Raw genomic sequence first — 19,253 nt, 5'->3', positions numbered from 1 at the left:
GCATGCTGCAAGGAGACATGAGGACTGCAGATGTGGCCAGGGCAATAAATTGCAATGTCTGCACTGTGAGACGCCCAAGACAGAGCTACAGGGAGACAGGACGGACAGCTGATCATCCTCGCAGTGGCAGACCACGTGTAACAACACATGCACAGGATCGGTACATCCGAACATCACACCTACGGGACAGGTACAGGATGGCAACAACAACTACCCGAGTTACACCAGGAACGCACAATCCCTCCATCAGTGCTCAGACTGTCCGCAATAGGCTGAGAGAGGCTGGACTGAGGGCTTGTAGGCCTGTTGTAAGGCAGGTCCTCACCAGACATCACCGGCAACAACGTCGCCTATGGGCACAAACCCACTGTCGCTGGACCAGACAGGACTGGCAAAAAGTGCCCTTCACTGACGAGTCGTGGTTTTGTCTCACCAGGGGTGATGGTCGGATTCGCGTTTATCGTCGATGGAATGAACGTTACACCGAGGCCTGTACTCTGAAGCGGGATCGAGGTGGAGGGTCCGTCATGGTCTGGGGCGGGATCGAGGTGGAGGGTCCGTCATGTTCTGGAGCGGGATCGAGGTGGAGGGTCCGTCATGTTCTGGGGCGGGATCGAGGTGGAGGGTCCGTCATGTTCTGGAGCGGGATCGAGGTGGAGGGTCCGTCATGTTCTGGGGCGGGATCGAGGTGGAGGGTCCGTCATGTTCTGGGGCGGGATCGAGGTGGAGGGTCCGTCATGTTCTGGGGCGAGATCGAGGTGGAGGGTCCGTCATGTTCTGGGGCGGGATCGAGGTGGAGGGTCCGTCATGGTCTGGGGCGGGATCGAGGTGGAGGTGGAGGGTCTGTCATGTTCTGGAGCGGGATCGAGGTGGAGGGTCCGTCATGTTCTGGGGCGGGATCGAGGTGGAGGGTCCGTCATGTTCTGGGGCGGGATCGAGGTGGAGGGTCCGTCATGTTCTGGGGCGGGATCGAGGTGGAGGGTCCGTCATGTTCTGGGGCGGGATCGAGGTGGAGGGTCCGTCATGTTCTGGGGCGGGATCGAGGTGGAGGGTCCGTCATGGTCTGGGGCGGGATCGAGGTGGAGGTGGAGGGTCTGTCATGTTCTGGAGCGGGATCGAGGTGGAGGGTCCGTCATGTTCTGGGGCGGGATCGAGGTGGAGGGTCCGTCATGTTCTGGGGCGGGATCGAGGTGGAGGGTCCGTCATGTTCTGGGGCGGGATCGAGGTGGAGGGTCCGTCATGTTCTGGGGCGGGATCGAGGTGGAGGGTCCGTCATGTTCTGGGGCGGGATCGAGGTGGATGGTCCGTCATGTTCTGGAGCGGGATCGAGGTGGAGGTGGAGGGTCCGTCATGGTCTGGGGCGGGATCGAGGTGGAGGGTCCGTCATGTTCTGGAGCGGGATCGAGGTGGAGGGTCCGTCATGTTCTGGGGCGGGATCGAGGTGGAGGGTCCGTCATGTTCTGGGGCGGGATCGAGGTGGAGGGTCCGTCATGTTCTGGGGCGGGATCGAGGTGGAGGGTCCGTCATGTTCTGGGGCGGGATCGAGGTGGAGGGTCCGTCATGTTCTGGGGCGGGATCGAGGTGGAGGTGGAGGGTCCGTCATGTTCTGGAGCGGGATCGAGGTGGAGGTGGAGGGTCCGTCATGTTCTGGAGCGGTGTGTCACAGCATTTGAGACCCACTCCAAATAAACTAAACCAGAACCATGCCACTTTGCAGCAGCAGCTTTGGTTTAGAAAAGGGTCAGGAGTTAGGGGTCAGCCTACAGACCTCTTTCCCATAGAGCTGGGCAATATATCCAATTAGATTCATTTGAAATTATGCTTTTGCGCAATAGTTCAAATGTTTTCTTTCCTTTTTTTTAATGAGATTTTAGCGAGAAGTGAAACCTCTGCCTCTCTCTCACACTCACACACACACACACACACACACACACACACACACACACACACACACACACACACACACACACACACACACACCAAGCCCCTCCGTTGCCACTCTCGTAACAAAGATGATAATTTCTTCCTCTCTGACAAGAGGTTCCAACTCACTATTTACATTTGAGGTTTGGTCCAACACAGAATGTGTCTTATGGACACAAACACACTGAGACATTATTTTACCGGAATACAGGATATAGAAATTATAATACCCTTTTTTTTATGTCTCAAATAATCAAGTTCTGGCACAGAGCAGACACTACTAAAACGAGAGAATCAATGAACATCGATTCTGGAAAAATGCAAGCTCAGTTTGTCGCAAGTGGTATTGCGACACCGAGTATCGCTAGCAGCATTTTTAGCCAAAGACTGTTATACAAGCTGTCTAAATCTGTGTTTTATAAAATGTACAATAAGCATAAAACAATTATATAAAAAGGAATGGACAACTCGTTCTCATTCTGAGAAATATGGTAGGCCACTTGAGTTCAACATGTGAAATACAGTTAGTGGACAAGCTGTTGAGTTGGAGACGGACAGAAGGATGTTATAACAGTTCACCAACTGTTCAACCTTGTTAGCTAGCAAATAGATCCACGTTGGCTAGACTTTACATATGAAAGATAAGCTGGCTACTCACTAGCACGTGGACTTGTGCTTGACAGATTGTTTAAGAAACCTGAGTTAATGATTTATAAATGCCTGCTACTAGACGTGAATCATTATTAGTGAATGTGCATTATGCAATGGTTCTGGTTATATTTGTTACAAAAAATATATATAATTTTTCATAGACTTGATAGCCAGATCAGTGATTATTACAAAAAAAAGAAAAAAAAAAAGGTTAAACTATTTTGTAAAAATGATTTAATGATTAGTGGGTCTGATGGTTGTGGAAGGCTTATATTTAACCTAGGTATAACTTCACAAGTTAATTAGATTATTACTGACTGTTTTAAATGCAGTGTATTTGACCTTTAATTGTACAACAAAAAATATTTTGAGAAAACATCACAAAAAAAAGAGAAAAAAAAGAAAAAACAGGCTCTATATTGTGACTCGCTCATAAGTTTGAAATGTGTTTTTTAGGCCGTATCGCCTAGCCTTTCATCTACAACGACACAGTGACGTAACATTAACACATCTGCTGTACTGACTATTTTTCATCAAATAAAGTTTTCATATTTTTTTTTTTTTTATACTTCAAGGGGTCTTCGTATTCCAAATCAAATATCAAAATGATCCTTGGTACGACCTTCTTAAAACAATTCCCTATAGTTTAGTAGAAACCCCTCCCTACCCAAGCTTTGACTCTATTGCGTTCATATTAACAGATATGATGTGTGTCAACTTAGGTCAAGAGGGGTTTGGAATGCATTGTTTACAGCCAAACCAACACCTACAACAACATGAATAGGAGCCCGAAGGCTTCATTCGTTCACACAAACAGCAGTAATCTCTGCTTGCTGTGCATTTTAAGATTTTCCATCCGATGCGGTTGGATCCAGGATGTGGGTTGTGGCTGCTACGCATTCGCAAATGAGATTTGTGGAGCTCTAACTAAGCACTTACATCATCAAGAGGACAGGAAGGCTGAGGATCCACAACATTAGACTGGAACATAGATATGGAAAGATGACAACTCCAATCCTTGCAATGGGGCATTCTTAGACAGAGTCATTATACTATCTTAAAAGTAGTCCATTTCTTATTTTTGTTTTTCTTCTGAGTGTATTGGCAGTTTGTAAATAATCCCACCGAGTTGACGACTTCAAAAATGGTGAAAGCCTTCAAAAATGGCACTGCCCATTCTAAAACAGGCTTTGTTCCAGGTGCACTCTCTATCCAACTCTATGTACTGCAGTAACATCCTGGTCAAGATTAGGAGCTATTTCTATCAGCCTACTAGAGAGCAGAGCAGGACAAGCCAGGATGTCCACACCAGGCCGCGCCAAGGACCACAGTTGATCCGTAGAACAACCAATGACTTCCAGGAACAGCACGCGAGTCTCCAAATTAAAAAGTTGTTACCATCCAGAAACTTGCCAGGTTTCTGGGATTTTCTGGAATTTTGCAACCCTACTCCAAATGCTTCAGTAATCTAACCATAGACACATGTAGACAGACATCATATAATATATGCCATTTTCCGGACATTTTTATTCATAGCAATTTACAGTCATGAATGCATACATTTTACGTACAGGTATTTCTGGGAATCGCACCCACTATCCAGGTGTTGCAAGCACCATTCTACCAACAGAGCTACAAACAACCTTAAAAGTGTAGACTACGACACAATGACTTATTCTACCTCAAAAGTTAACAGCCTTTCCACCATAGAAATGGAATAAGTGGTCCAACCCACATAACAATGATAAACACTCTGTGCTGCCCACTGGCCATTGGCCACCATGGCTGACATCTAGTCTGTTAGGCTAAAAAAAATCACATTCCCCCCTGAGAGAGAGAGATATTGACTAACAGGTCAATATGAGATGCAGCGTGCAATTAGGCAATGGGTGGAAATGAATGGCAATCTGAAAAATAGCTCAATGCTTTGAGTAGCTGTTAAGATTTATCTAGATGGGAAAAGGCTACAGGCACTTTCTCTGGTGATCAACAGATGGTTGCACTGGGAGAAAGCATTTAAAATGTCTCTCTATGGCAGCGTGCTCCTACAGTTCAGAGTTGAAAGAGTTTAAAACCTACATTCCCAAGATGGTTAATAACTAGTTATACTAAAGGAATTATATCAAGGAGCAGGTCATCAGCATAAATCTAGCTTTAAGTAAAAACTAAAAATTGCCAAGATGATATTGAAAATGACCAACTCTTTGGATGCAGCGAGTGCAGTTTGTCTCTACTTGAGTTTCAAATGGCACCCTATTCCCTGGTGGGAATATAGCAACCTATTCCCTGTATGGGCCCTGGTCCAAAGTAGTGCACTTATGAGGGAATATAGCACCCTATTCCCTGTATGGGTCCTGGTCCAAAGTAGTGCACTAAAGAGGGAATATGGTGGCATTTGGGACATAACCAATGACTCCAAGCCAATGACGTATGCTCCAACCTCAGCTGGGAACTGGGGTGAGTGGGTAGGGGTGCAAAGTACTGGGAAAATACCAAATATAGACAAATACATTTAGCAAAAAACATTGTAAAACATAGTTTCATCATGGTACATTACATAGACATTTTTAGTCATCTAGCAGACTCTGATCCAGAGACACTTACAGTAGTGAGTCATTTAGCAGACTCTCTGATCCAGAGCCACTACAGTAGTGAGTCATTTAACAGACTCTCTGATCCAGAGCCACTACAGTAGTGAGTCATTTAGCAGACTCTCTGATCCAGAGCCACTACAGTAGTGAGTCATTTAACAGACTCTCTGATCCAGAGCCACTACAGTAGTGAGTCATTTAGCAGACTCTCTGATCCAGAGACACTACAGTAGTGAGTCATTTAACAGACTCTGATCCAAAGACACTTACAGTAGTGAGTCATTTATCAGACTCTCTGATCCAGAGACACTACAGTAGTGAGTCATTTATCAGACTCTCTGATCCAGAGCCACTTACAGTAGTGAGTAATTTAGCAGACTCTCTGATCCAGAGCCACTTACAGTAGTGAGTAATTTAGCAGACTCTCTGATCCAGAGCCACTACAGTAGTGAGTCATTTAGCAGACTCTCTGATCCAGAGATACTACAGTAGTGAGTCATTTAGCAGACTCTCTGATCCAGAGATACTACAGTAGTGAGTCATTTAGCAGACTCTCTGATCCAGAGACACTACAGTAGTGAGTCATTTAGCAGACTCTCTGATCCAGAGACACTACAGTAGTGAGTCATTTAGCAGACTCTCTGATCCAGAGATACTACAGTAGTGAGTCATTTAGCAGACTCTCTGATCCAGAGACACTACAGTAGTGAGTCATTTAACAGACTCTCTGATCCAGAGACACTACAGTAGTGAGTCATTTAGCAGACTCTCTGATCCAGAGATACTACAGTAGTGAGTCATTTAGCAGACTCTCTGATCCAGAGACACTACAGTAGTGAGTCATTTAGCAGACTCTCTGATCCAGAGACACTACAGTAGTGAGTCATTTAGCAGACTCTCTGATCAAGAGACACTACAGTAGTGAGTCATTTAGCAGACTCTCTGATCCAGAGATACTACAGTAGTGAGTCATTTAGCAGACTCTGATCCAGAGATACTTACAGTAGGGAGTCATTTAGCAGACTCTCTGATCCAGAGATACTTACAGTAGTGAGTCATTTAACAGACTCTCTGATCCAGAGATACTTACAGTAGGGAGTCATTTAGCAGACTCTCTGATCCAGAGATACTACAGTAGGGAGTCATTTAACAGACTCTCTGATCCAGAGACACTTACAGTAGTGAGTCATTTAGCAGACTCTCTGATTCAGAGCCACTTACGGTAGTGAGGGCATACATTTTCAAACGTTTTTTTGTTTTTTTTCGTGCTGGCCCACCTTGGGAATCGAACCCACAACCTTGGCGTTGCGTCATGCTCCACACACTGACAGCAAATCATAGCATATTCCACTAAATGAGCAGAATTAGGATATAGTATCATCTCAGTAGCCAGTGTATCTTCTAAACAACAAGTAGAGTAATATAGTCTACCTTTATGAGCCACGATCCGTGGGTTATACAAAACAGCCACACACCTATATAGTCTACCTTTATGAGCCACGATCCGTGGGTTATACAGAACAGCCACACACCTATATAGTCTACCTTTATGAGCCACGATCCGTGGGTTATACAGAACAGCCACACACCTATATAGTCTACCTTTATGAGCCACGATCCGTGGGTTATACAGAACAGCCACACACCTATATAGTCTACCTTTATGAGCCACGATCCGTGGGTTATACAAAACAGCCACACACCTATATAGTCTACCTTTATGAGCCACGATCCGTGGGTTATACAGAACAGCCACACACCTATATAGTCTACCTTTATGAGCCACGATCCGTGGGTTATACAGAACAGCCACACACCTATATAGTCTACCTTTATGAGCCACGATCCGTGGGTTATACAGAACAGCCACACACCTATATAGTCTACCTTTATGAGCCACGATCCGTGGGTTATACAGAACAGCCACACACCTATATAGTCTACCTTTATGAGCCACGATCCGTGGGTTATACAGAACAGACACACACCTATATAGTCTACCTTTATGAGCCACGATCCGTGGGTTATACAGAACAGCCACACACCTATATAGTCTACCTTTATGAGCCACGATCCGTGGGTTATACAGAACAGCCACACACCTATATAGTCTACCTTTATGAGCCACGATCCGTGGGTTATACAGAACAGCCACACACCTATATAGTCTACCTTTATGAGCCACGATCCGTGGGTTATACAGAACAGCCACACACCTATATAGTCTACCTTTATGAGCCACGATCCGTGGGTTATACAAAACAGCCACACACCTATATAGTCTACCTTTATGAGCCACGATCCGTGGGTTATACAGAACAGCCACACACCTATATAGTCTACCTTTATGAGCCACGATCCGTGGGTTATACAGAACAGACACACACCTATATAGTCTACCTTTATGAGCCACGATCCGTGGGTTATACAGAACAGCCACACACCTATATAGTCTACCTTTATGAGCCACGATCCGTGGGTTATACAGAACAGCCACACACCTATATAGTCTACCTTTATGAGCCACGATCCGTGGGTTATACAGAACAGCCACACACCTATATAGTCTACCTTTATGAGCCACGATCCGTGGGTTATACAGAACAGCCACACACCTATATAGTCTACCTTTATGAGCCACGATCCGTGGGTTATACAAAACAGCCACACACCTATATAGTCTACCTTTATGAGCCACGATCCGTGGGTTATACAAAACAGCCACACACCTATATAGTCTACCTTTATGAGCCACGATCCGTGGGTTATACAAAACAGCCACACACCTATATAGTCTACCTTTATGAGCCACGATCCGTGGGTTATACAAAACAGCCACACACCTATATAGTCTACCTTTATGAGCCACGATCCGTGGGTTATACAAAACAGCCACACACCTATATAGTCTACCTTTATGAGCCACGATCCGTGGGTTATACAAAACAGCCGCACACCTATATAGTCTACCTTTATGAGCCACGATCCGTGGGTTATACAAAACAGCCGCACACCTATATAGTCTACCTTTATGAGCCACGATCCGTGGGTTATACAGAACAGACTTATCAAGTTACACACCTATATAGTCTACCTTTATGAGCCACGATCCGTGGGTTATACAGAACAGACTTATCAAGTTACACACCTATTTCCAAATGACTCAACTAATCTTCTGTCAATCACCAAGACTTGAGTCACCTATACCTAGATGTCGAGGGCAACTCCACGGTGACTTAAAATGGATCCCAAACAAAACAAACCATACAACTCGACGCACAAGGACTAACAATTTACACTAAACATTTTACAACAAAAAAAAACATTGACTGGAAGAACTTTGCAGATACAAAGTTTGGTAACAAAACATTTTTTTTTGTGACATTTTCCCCCCCAAAAAACGTAAATATCTGCTCTGAATTAAGATTTTATTTTAAAAAAGGGACGTCAACTATGACATGACACCTTGAATTAAAAAAAATATATATATATATATATATTGGTGAAAAGAGAGATATATATAATATCTCTTTTGGTTATTGAACTACAGTAAATGAAGTGGATTTAGACACTGACATTATTGCTTCCCTGATCTGTACAACACAGAAATGCATAATTATGGATATGAATGTCATTCTCTTCATGATGATGTATCCTAAATAGGTACAAAAAAAAGGTAGAAACATTTAATATATTCCTTTGCATATTCGGCTATTATTCTACACACTGGAGATTATTTTAATGAGCTACGTCACCAAACAAGACCACATTGACATTGTTCAGCTCACATTGGGTTGGTCCAGACCAGACCAAACATGAACCAATCATAGAGGACCGGACCAAACCTGAACCAATCATAGACGACCGGACCAAACCTGAACCAATCATAGAGGATCGGACCAAACCTGAACCAATCATAGACGACCGGACCAAACCTGAACCAATCATAGACGACCGGACCAAACCTGAACCAATCATAGAGGATCGGACCAAACCTGAACCAATCATAGACGACCGGACCAAACCTGAACCAATCATAGACGACCGGACCAAACATAGAGGACCGGACCAAACCTGAACCAATCATAGACGACCGGACCAAACCTGAACCAATCATAGACGTTAAGAGATGTGCATCATTCTCTACCGAGGCGATTGGATACGTATCTAATATACATGGGCTCTGAAACGATACAGGAACGATACATTTACATTTTAGTCATTTAGCAGCAGCTCTTATCCAGAGCGACTTACAGTAGAGTGCATACATTTTATTACATTTTTAAATATTACTGCCCCCCCCCCCCCCGTGGGAATCGAACCCACAACCCTGGCATTGCAAGCGCCATGCTCTACCAACTGAGCTACAGTGGGACTACACATTTAGTTAGAAACAATTCTGTGTGATATCGTTTCATTAGAGGAACTAAATCGATGAGATTCGGTTCAATGCAACAACAAAAAATATTTATATTTTATTTTTCACATTAACATTAATATCTGCTGCAGTTGGTCTGAGCTGAACCTGCCTGAGCTGATTTCTCTCTGTGTGCATGTAGATGATTTATACGGTGTATGTGTATAAATCTGAGTGTACAAAACATTAGGAACACTTTCCTAAAATTGAGTTGCACCCCTTTTGTTGCCCTCCGAACAAAGTCTCCTCTGAACAGTTGATGTTGAGATATGTGTGTGTTACTTGAACTCTGAAGCATTTATTTGGCCTGCAATTTCCGAGGCTGGTAACGTTAACCAAATAGGTCTATCTTCTGTATACCACTCTTACCTTGTCACAACACAACTGATTGGCTCAAACGCATTAATAAGGAAAGGAATTCCACAAACGTACCTATTAACATGTTACACCTATTCATTGAAATGCATTCCAGGTGACTACCTCATGAAGCTGGTTGCTCCTGTAAGATGATCTGGATAAGAGCGTCTGCTAAATGACTCAAAATGTCAACATAAAACGTTTTGCTGGGGATGTTCCTACGCTGCAGGAAATGCAAATGAGCTGTGTGATTTACATACATTCATTGAAACACTAACACACCGAGTTATATTAACAGGATTGCACTTTTCACGTATTCTACTTTTGGCCAGCTAATAGCCTAACCATTGATCAAGCAACTTCGTGGACTAAACATTAAAATGCTGCTTTGACAATATAGGTCAAATTAAGATCCTACATCTGTATATAACATAAAATAAAACAGTCTCTTAACCTGATCATTGTGGCATCCTCGTCTGACAAGTCCCAGCTCTTATGACCAGAGAAGTACAGTAGCATCCAGCAGTAAGAATACCCCCTTTTTCACCACTCTTCTGTCAGTACGGAGCTAGCCATGCCACGCTGTGGTAGTCCATACTCTTAGTCCTATAGGACACTAAGTGGCTGGCACTCAGTTTAACAGACCATACAATGCTCAGCGTTCAAAATGGGGGAGGGATTAAAGCCTTGTAATTCTGTGACATAACAAACTGCCTTCCTTCCTTCCTGTACAGCCGGTTTCAGTCTACCTCCAGTAAATTCCCCTCTCCAACCCACATGAAAAAAAAAAATGTATAGTATACTTTGGTATAAATACTTTAGTGTTCACCTGTATTTACAGTTAACTATAGTATAAATACTGTAGTATTCACTGTAGTATTTACAGTTACCTATAGAATAAATACTGTAGTATTCACTGTAGTATTTACAGTCACCTATAGTATAAATACTGTAGTATTCACTGTAGTATTTACAGTTACCTATAGTATAAATACTGTAGTATTCACTGTAGTATTTACAGTCACCTATAGTATAAATACTGTAGTATTCACTGTAGTATTTACAGTTACCTATAGTATAAATACTGTAGTATTCACTGTAGTATTTACAGTCACCTATAGTATAAATACTGTAGTATTCACTGTAGTATTTACAGTTACCTATAGTATAAATACTGTAGTATTCACTGTAGTATTTACAGTCACCTATAGTATAAATACTGTAGTATTCACTGTAGTATTTACAGTCACCTATAGTATAAATACTGTAGTATTCACTGTAGTATTTACAGTCAACTATAGTATAAATACTGTAGTATTCACTGTAGTATTTACAGTCAACTATAGTATAAATATTGTAGTATTCACTGTAGTATTCAAAGTCAACTTCAGTATAAATAATGTAGTAAAATAAAACTGCTGTACATACTACTATAATAATTAGTGGAGGGTTTTTGCAGATCGAAGTATTGTTTTTGTTTTATTATCTTTGACATAGAAGTGGAGGCTTTCTCTGAGGAACCCTGCTGGAGAAATAGTCAAATTAGCACATTTTCAATAACCTGTAGTTAGGAAGGACTGGGGTCTGAACGTGTTTTTGCAGATATTATTATCGTTATTACAATAGTATTCGAGACAGAGATTTCAAGAGACGTGAACCCTCTAAGCCTCTTTAGTGTGGCGACAGTCCTGTTGCAGCCAGGCCAGGGCCGTGGACAGACCCAGGGACAGGGCCGTGGACAGGGCCATGGACAGGGCCAGGGACAGGGCCAGACCCAGGGACAGTGCCATGGACAGGGACAGGGCCAGGGCGATGGACAGACCCAGGGACAGATCCAGGGACAGGGCCGTGGACAGACCCAGGGACAGACCCAGGACAGGGCCATGGACAGGCCCAGGGACAGGGCCATGGACAGACCCGTGGACAGACCAAGGGACAGACCCAGGGACAGACCCAGGGACAGGGCCATGGACAGACCCAGGGACAGGGCCATGGACAGACCCAGGGACAGACCCAGGGACAGACCCAGGGACAGACCCGTGGACAGACCCAGGGACAGACCCAGGGACAGACCCAGGGACAGGGCCGTGGACAGACCCAGGGACAGGGCCGTGGACAGGGCCAGGGACAGGACAGACCCAGGGACAGACCCAGGGACAGACCCTACCTGTGATTTAGATGGAGGAACGGGAGGAAGGAATGTACTGTACAAGCATAATGATCTGCAAATCATTGTGGCAGTAAGGTGAAAACACCACATGAAAATGTAACTCTTCAGTAAACAGACCCACACACTCTCCCTCCCTCAAAACACACACATCACTCTCCCACAAGCACACACAGCTCCCAACGTAAAAAATGTTACAGAACCGGACAGGTACAAAACTGAATTGAAGGAGCACCAGAAATATATTATATAATCTATATATATTATATATAGATTATATATAATCTAATGCAACATTGTTTTTTGAGCAGAAATAAAACATACCGTAAATGTTCCTTACGCACAAAAACTTCTCAAATGTTGTGCACAAATTTGTTTACATACCTGTTCGTGAGCATTTCTCAGTTCAAACAATACTCCATCCACCTCACAGGTGTGGCATATCAAGAAGCTGATTAAACAGCATGATCATTACACAGGTACACCTTGTACTGGGGACAATAAAAGGCCACTAAAATGGGCAGTTTTGTCACACACAACAATGCAACAGATGTCTCAAGTTGAGGGAGCGTACAAATGGTATGCTGACTGCAGGAATGTCCACCAGAGCTGTTGCCAGAGAATTTAATGTTAATTTCTCTACCATAAGCCACCGCCAATGGTGTTTTAGAGAACTTGGTAATATGTCCAACTGGCCTCACAACCGCTGACCACGCCAGCCCAGGACCTCCACATGTTGCATCTTCACCTGCGGGATCGTCTGAGACCAGCCACCCGAAGAGCTGATGAAACTGAGGAGTATTTAAAGCCCTTTTCTGGGGGAAAACGTATTCTGACTGGCTGGGACTGGCTCCCCAGAGGGTGGGCCCATGCCCTCCCAGGCCCACCTATGTCTGAGCCCTTGCACAGTCATGTGAAATCCATAGATTAGGGCCTAATGAATTTATTTCAATTGCCTGATTTCTTTTTATGAACTGTAACTCTGTAAAATCATTGAAATTGTTGCAAGCTGCATTTATATTTTTGTTCAGTATAATTTAGTCTTCCATTAAGGCCTATATGAATCACACCTATACGAATCACACCTATACGAATCACACCTATACGAATCACACCTATACGAATCACACCTATATGAATCACACCTATATGAATCACACCTATACGAATCACACCTATACGAATCACACCTTTGATATAGTTGAATCTTCCATTAAGGCCTACACGAATCACACCCATATGAATCCTACCCATATGAATCCTTCCTATATGAATCCCACCCATATGAATCCTTCCTATATGAATCACACCCATATGAAACATCTCATGAGTAGCAGAGCCTTTTCCTTTCTTCCTCGGCCAATCAAATTAGCCTAGACCTATTGTCAAGTTAGCAGGTTTTTCGCTAGGTAACGTGACTGAACAACGTTGTTTATCAAACCAATAATTAGCAACCCTGGATTAGTTTAAAAACAGCCCGCAACAGTTTGTGAAATGATATCAAATCCGTGCAACAAAAAACAAACACAAGGAAAAACAGTAGTGCTGGTAAAGTTGGTATTTGCTGTAAAGCTGCAAGCATGCCAGTCATGAAGCTGTGCTCTATTTGTCCTCTCTGGTACTCAGAGGCTAATTGACAGTGAACTTGTAAAAGCCTACTCAGACTGGCTTCTGTTTTATGAAATTATACAAATGCATCAACTTTGCTCGCTCGGCATTGTAATATCTAATCTAACAACAGAAGACTCATCAGGATCTGCATACCCACCTCGCCCTCACGGCTAATTTAGATGTTTTTTTTTAAATGATGAATAGACGTGCAAGAAGAGAGTTTTGAGAGAAGCAGGCGAGTTGTGGCTAGACCTGGACGTGGCTGCCAACTACAGCTCCCACACGTGATTATGTGCATGATTTTTCATAATTTTTGTACAAAATGTCAAAGTGAAAGAAAAATTCTAACATTACTTTATTTTGTGTAGATTGTTGACAAAAGAAAAAGACAAAATGTGGGGGGGAAATCAAAGGGTTGTGATTACTTTCTGAAGTCACCGTACATCAAAATAGAATTACAATTACGGTTATTAAGTTAGTTACAATGAGAAGGAGACGGCTAAAATGAGCAGCCATCTGGTAGGCTGTTGTTCAATTTCAATGGAGTTGTTGTAGACATGGACAGAGCGCAGAAAAACAGCCTAAAAGTAGCTGGCTATTTTGGCTAACTTCTTTACATGGATTCGATGCAGTGAAGACAACAGGCACTACCAGATGGAATGATAGATAGCCCATGGCAGAGTTCCCTAAGTGGCAATGATTTTATACCCCGGCCCCGGGCCCATCCCCTGCTGCAAGCAAGCAGAGCAGCACCTCTCCCAAGTCACACAGGCTGCACAGCAAACCAGTTCCCAAGTTGCAACAATCATTTCGAATATAGCAGCCCCCCCCCCAAAGAGCACCCTGATATTATTTAAAATAATGAAATGATTTAAAATGCCCACCGCTAATATTAACATTAACAGGGAAAGGGATTAAAAGGGTGATTCAATGAACCCAGGTTCATAGAGTCTGGAATTGCATCATGGGATGATAGAAACATGGACAAATGACCAGAACATCAAGGGACACCTAACCTGAAGTAGCACAATGAAAACAACTGTTGAGGGAGGTTCTCTTCTGTACTGTTGAACCAATCCAATCAATGTGGAGGAGGTTCTCTTCTGTACTGTTGAACCAATCCAATCAATGTGGAGGAGGAGGTTCTCTTCTGTACTGTTGAACCAATCCAATCAATGTGGAGGAGGAGGTTCTCTTCTGTACTGTTGAACCAATCCAATCAATGTGGAGGAGGAGGTTCCCTTCTGTACTGTTGAACCAATCCAATCAATGTGGAGGAGGTGGTTCTCTTCTATACTGTTGAACCAATCCAATCAATGTGGAGGAGGAGGTTCTCTTCTGTACTGTTGAACCAATCCAATCAATGTGGAAGAGGAGGTTCCCTTCTGTACTGTTGAACCAATCCAATAAATGTGGAGGAGGAGTTAAGATGGAGTGTCTCCTTGTTAAGGTCCAAAAGCGGAAGTTGCGTCAGAGGCTCTCTCCATTTCCCCTGAAAACCGTTGTGGCCGATGCCGCAGAGGGTGAGGGCCACCATATAGACGTAATAACTTGTTTATTTTGAACCGGAGGGAGCCTTTTAAGTCAGTGGTGATGGAATAACAACTATGTCAAGTGAAAACAAGCCATGCAACTGTCAAAGCTAGTCAGGTAGCAAGCCATTAAACCAACCAGAGATGGTCCTCATAAAATACAAAACAATGAACCAGTGGCTAAAAAACACCAGCTATGTTTTTCTCCAAAATAGACTAAAATGACATCCAAGACAGTGTCCTCCATCATTCTTAAATGGAAGTAGTTAGGAACCACCGAGACTCTCGGGGGAGGAGGGCCTTAGTCAGGGAAGTGACCAACAACCTGATGGTCACTCTTACAGAGCTCCAGAGTTCCTCTGTGGAGATGGGAGAAACTTCCAGAAGGGCAACCATCTCTGCAGCACTCCATCAATCAGGCCTTAACGGTAGTGTCCAGACGGAAGCCACTCCTCAGTAAAAAGGCACATGACAACCTGCTTGGAGTTTGCCAAAAGGCACCTAGACTCTCAGACAATGAGAAACAAAATTCTCTGGTCTGATGAAACCAAGATTGAACTCTTTGGCCTGAATGCCAAGCATCACGTCTGGAGGAAACCTGACTAGTCAGGATCAAGGGAAAGATGAACGGAGCAAAGTACAGAGAGATCCTTGATGAAAACCTGCTCCAGAGCGCTCAGGACCTCAAACTGGGGCAAAGGTTGATCTTCCAACAGGACAACGCAGGAGTGGCTTCGGAACAAGTCTCTCAATGTCCATGATTGGCCCAGCCAGAGCCCGGACTGGAACCTGATCGAAAATGTATGGAGAGACCTGAAACTATCTTTGCAGCAACGCACCCCCTCCAACCTGACAGAGCTTGAGAGGATCTGCCAAAAGGTGCTTCAACAAAGTACTGAGTAAAGGGTCTGAATGCTTATGTAAATGTTTTTTTTTTTTTTTTTTTTAATTAGCAAACATTTCTAAAAAACTGTTTTTAATTCGTCATTATGGGGTATTGTGTGTAGATTGATGAGGGGAAAAAAACCAAAACAATTTAATCGATTTTAAAATAAGGCTTTAACATAACAAAATTTGATAAAATTCAAGGGGTCTGAGAGGGTCCAAAAGGTACTGTATATAGTCAGTTTACTCCAATATTATTTGTTGTTGTTTAATACTTAAACTCCCATGAATCCATTCGGCAAAACCACTCCCACCGTCACCGACTGAAGGTGCAGCTCCAGCACCCAATGTGCCATTTCCCAATAGCCTATATTTTCATATTGAATTACTTGTAAACTTCATACTTTTTTTTATTAGTTCCAATAAGCCTCCAGTGTTTTTGAATGGTTGTTTGGACAGTCGATGAGGTTGTATGTCTGTTATCATTTGGGCTCCCGAGTGGCGCAGAGGTCTAAGGCACTGCATCTCAGTGCTAGAGGCATTACTACAGACCCTGATTTGGCCCAGCGTCGGCCGGGTTAGGGTTCGGCCAGGGAAGGCCGTCATTGCAAATAAGAATTTGTTCTTAACTGACTTGCCTGACTTAACAGATGCAGCATGTATAGCTACTTAGTTAGCACGATTTGCTAACGTTAGCACCAAAGATACAGGGTGAGAAACTAAGATTCAGTAATGATTTGTCTGTAGATTTCATAATAAATGTGTTATTCTAACAAGCCTACATTTTGTTTGGACTAAATCGCTAAGATTAAACTCTGCTATTATTGCTGCAGACACTATATTTGGGATGTAGCATTCGGGATAGCATGCTAACAAGATACAGTAACTCTGTTATGGTTAGAATAGCTAGTTAGCATCTACATTTGAACGATTTATTAGTGTATAGCAGTTGATTCGTGACAATGACAATGTCATGAACATAACAGTCCAAACAATTGTTAAAGACAGTCACAGAGATGAAACTCAGCTGTTATTGTTGCAAACACATTTCGGATGTAACAATAGCAGTCAGGCTAGTTAGCATGCCAATTAGATACAGTAAATTATGGTTAGCATAGCTAGTTAGATTCTAAATTATTAGTTTTTTTTTTGTATTGCAGATGATTGGTGACACCACCCCGTTCACAATAATGGACCGCTCCTACAGACAGTGAGTCATGTGGACGTGGCTTGCTATATAAAGCAGGCAGACAGGCATCAAGGCACAGGAAGCGGCACAGGTCCTAATCCAGGCACTTGTCATCTCCCGTCTGGACTACTGCAACTCGCTGTTGGCTGGGCTCCCTGCCTGTGCCATTAAACCCCTACAACTCATCCAGAACGCCGCAGCCCGTCTGGTGTTCAACCTTCCCAAGTTCTCTCACGTCACCCCGCTCCTCCGCTCTCTCCACTGGCTTCCAGTTGAAGCTCGCATCCGCTACAAGACCATGGTGCTTGCCTACGGAGCTGTGAGGGGAACGGCACCTCCGTACCTTCAGGCTCTGATCAGGCCCTACACCCAAACAAGGGCACTGCGTTCATCCACCGCTGGCCTGCTGGCCCCCCTACCTCTGAGGAAGCACAGTTCCCGCTCAGCCCAGTCAAAACTGTTCGCTGCTCTGGCACCCCAATGGTGGAACAAGCTCCCTCACGACGCCAGGACAGCGGAGTCAATCACCACCTTCCGGAGACACCTGAAACCCCACCTCTTTAAGGAATACCTGGGATAGGATAAAGTAATCCTTCTAACCCCCCCCCCCCCCTAAAAGATTTAGATGCACTATTGTAAAGTGGTTGTTCCACTGGATATCATAAGGTGAATGCACCCATTTGTAAGTCGCTCTGGATAAGAGCGTCTGCTAAATGACTTAAATGTAAAAAATGTAATTAAGTTACTGTTTGATTGAACGTTAGAATGGGCAAAACGAGTGACCTAAGTGACCGAGCGTAGTATGATCATCGGTTCCAGTATCTCAGAAAAGTCCAGCTTCCTGGGCTTTTTTTTTTTTTTACAAACAACAGTGTCTAGGGTTTACCAAGAATGGTGCGACAAAAAAAAAAAAAAAACATTGAGTCAAACTCTCAATCTCACTGGCACAAACATGACTTGAGTCGCATTACCATTGTAACCTCCTGCCCTTCAACATTGTCTCATCTGTGATATTTTTGTTAAAAGACTTAGGTCACCAAAAAAAAATAAAAATAAATAAACAATACAGAACATTACTTCTTACAAGTTATACACCTATGTTTTAGAAATACTACAAAGCATGCTCATCCATTCTTTGTGTTTTGTTGGTGTAATGTTAGCAGGGGGGTAAAAAATGTTATTTTGGCTGGTAAAAAAATCTGAGTGGCTTGTAGATTAGCTACAGTGGCTGGTGTCCCATAAAGTTAATTTTAGGCCCTGCAGCCAGCCCTGATAAACAGCCACAGAAACAGCCAACCAGAACTGATAAATCAGATAACTGACAGGCCCTGACCTTAACCACCACAGCAAACAGAGCTCTGTCTGTCCGTCCGTCCGTCCGTCCGTCCGTCCGTCTGTCTGTCGTGTGGTGATTGATTGAAAGGTATCAACAACATCTCTTCAGCTATCAGGGTGGTTTTCCAGCCCATATAAAAACACCATGGCTCAGACCCTGCTTCCGCTTGACCAGTCAGTCTGTCTTGACCCTGCTTCCGCTTGACCAGTCAGTCTGTCTTGACCCTGCTTCCGCTTGACCAGTCAGTCTGTCTTCACCCTGCTTCCGCTTGACCAGTCAGTTGGTCTTCAACGACTCCGTCCCAAATGGAGCTCTGGTCAAAAGAAGTGCACTACATAGAACATAGGGTGCCATTTGGGAAGTATCCATGATGTTACTGTGCATTGACAAAACAACAGCACTCATGTGGGAAGACAAGGAGGAAGTTACAGTTATTAGAGGCACCCTATTCCTTATGGGCCCTGGTCGAAAGCAGTGCACTATATAGGGAATAGGGTGCCATATGGGACGCATGCATGATGGGCTCTGGGCCCTGGTCTAAAGCAATGCACTATATAGGGAATAGAGTGCCGTTAGGGAGGGATCCATGATGTG

General features: G+C 43.7%; 1 protein-coding gene and 1 long non-coding RNA gene across 2 annotated transcripts; both read right to left on the bottom strand.

Annotated features, from left to right (window-relative positions):
- Nucleotides 1-6,413: 6,413 nt before the first annotated feature.
- Nucleotides 6,414-12,155, bottom strand: LOC115207170 (uncharacterized). Its single transcript, XM_029774153.1, has 4 exons — nucleotides 12,150-12,155; nucleotides 11,810-12,106; nucleotides 6,654-8,135; nucleotides 6,414-6,596 (listed from the first exon to the last, which is right to left on the bottom strand). Exons 1-4 carry the CDS (start codon nucleotides 12,153-12,155, stop codon nucleotides 6,567-6,569), a joined length of 1,815 nt encoding a protein of 604 aa, XP_029630013.1. The 3' UTR covers nucleotides 6,414-6,566.
- Nucleotides 12,156-13,076: 921 nt separating this feature from the next.
- On the bottom strand, nucleotides 13,077-13,334 carry LOC115207267 (uncharacterized). Its single transcript, XR_003880971.1, has 2 exons — nucleotides 13,297-13,334; nucleotides 13,077-13,236 (listed from the first exon to the last, which is right to left on the bottom strand). It is a non-coding gene; the product is annotated as an uncharacterized LOC115207267 (long non-coding RNA).
- Between the last annotated feature and the right edge of the window lie 5,919 nt (nucleotides 13,335-19,253).

Source organism: Salmo trutta, chromosome 14 (assembly GCF_901001165.1).
Source record: "Salmo trutta chromosome 14, fSalTru1.1, whole genome shotgun sequence".
In the NCBI taxonomy this organism is placed as follows: Eukaryota; Metazoa; Chordata; class Actinopteri; order Salmoniformes; family Salmonidae; genus Salmo; species Salmo trutta.
Note: the sequence above shows the minus strand (reverse complement) of the source record. Positions and strands in the feature narration are given on the sequence as shown.

Bases quoted from the DNA above. Each gene is read 5' to 3' on its own strand.
- LOC115207170 (XM_029774153.1), bottom strand. The intron at 8,136-11,809 runs GTCTGTCCCTGG...TGGCTCATAAAG, and splicing joins TGTCCATGGCCCTGTCCTGG to GTAGACTATATAGGTGTGCG. The intron at 6,597-6,653 runs GTAGACTATATA...TGGCTCATAAAG, and splicing joins ACGGATCGTGGCTCATAAAG to GTAGACTATATTACTCTACT.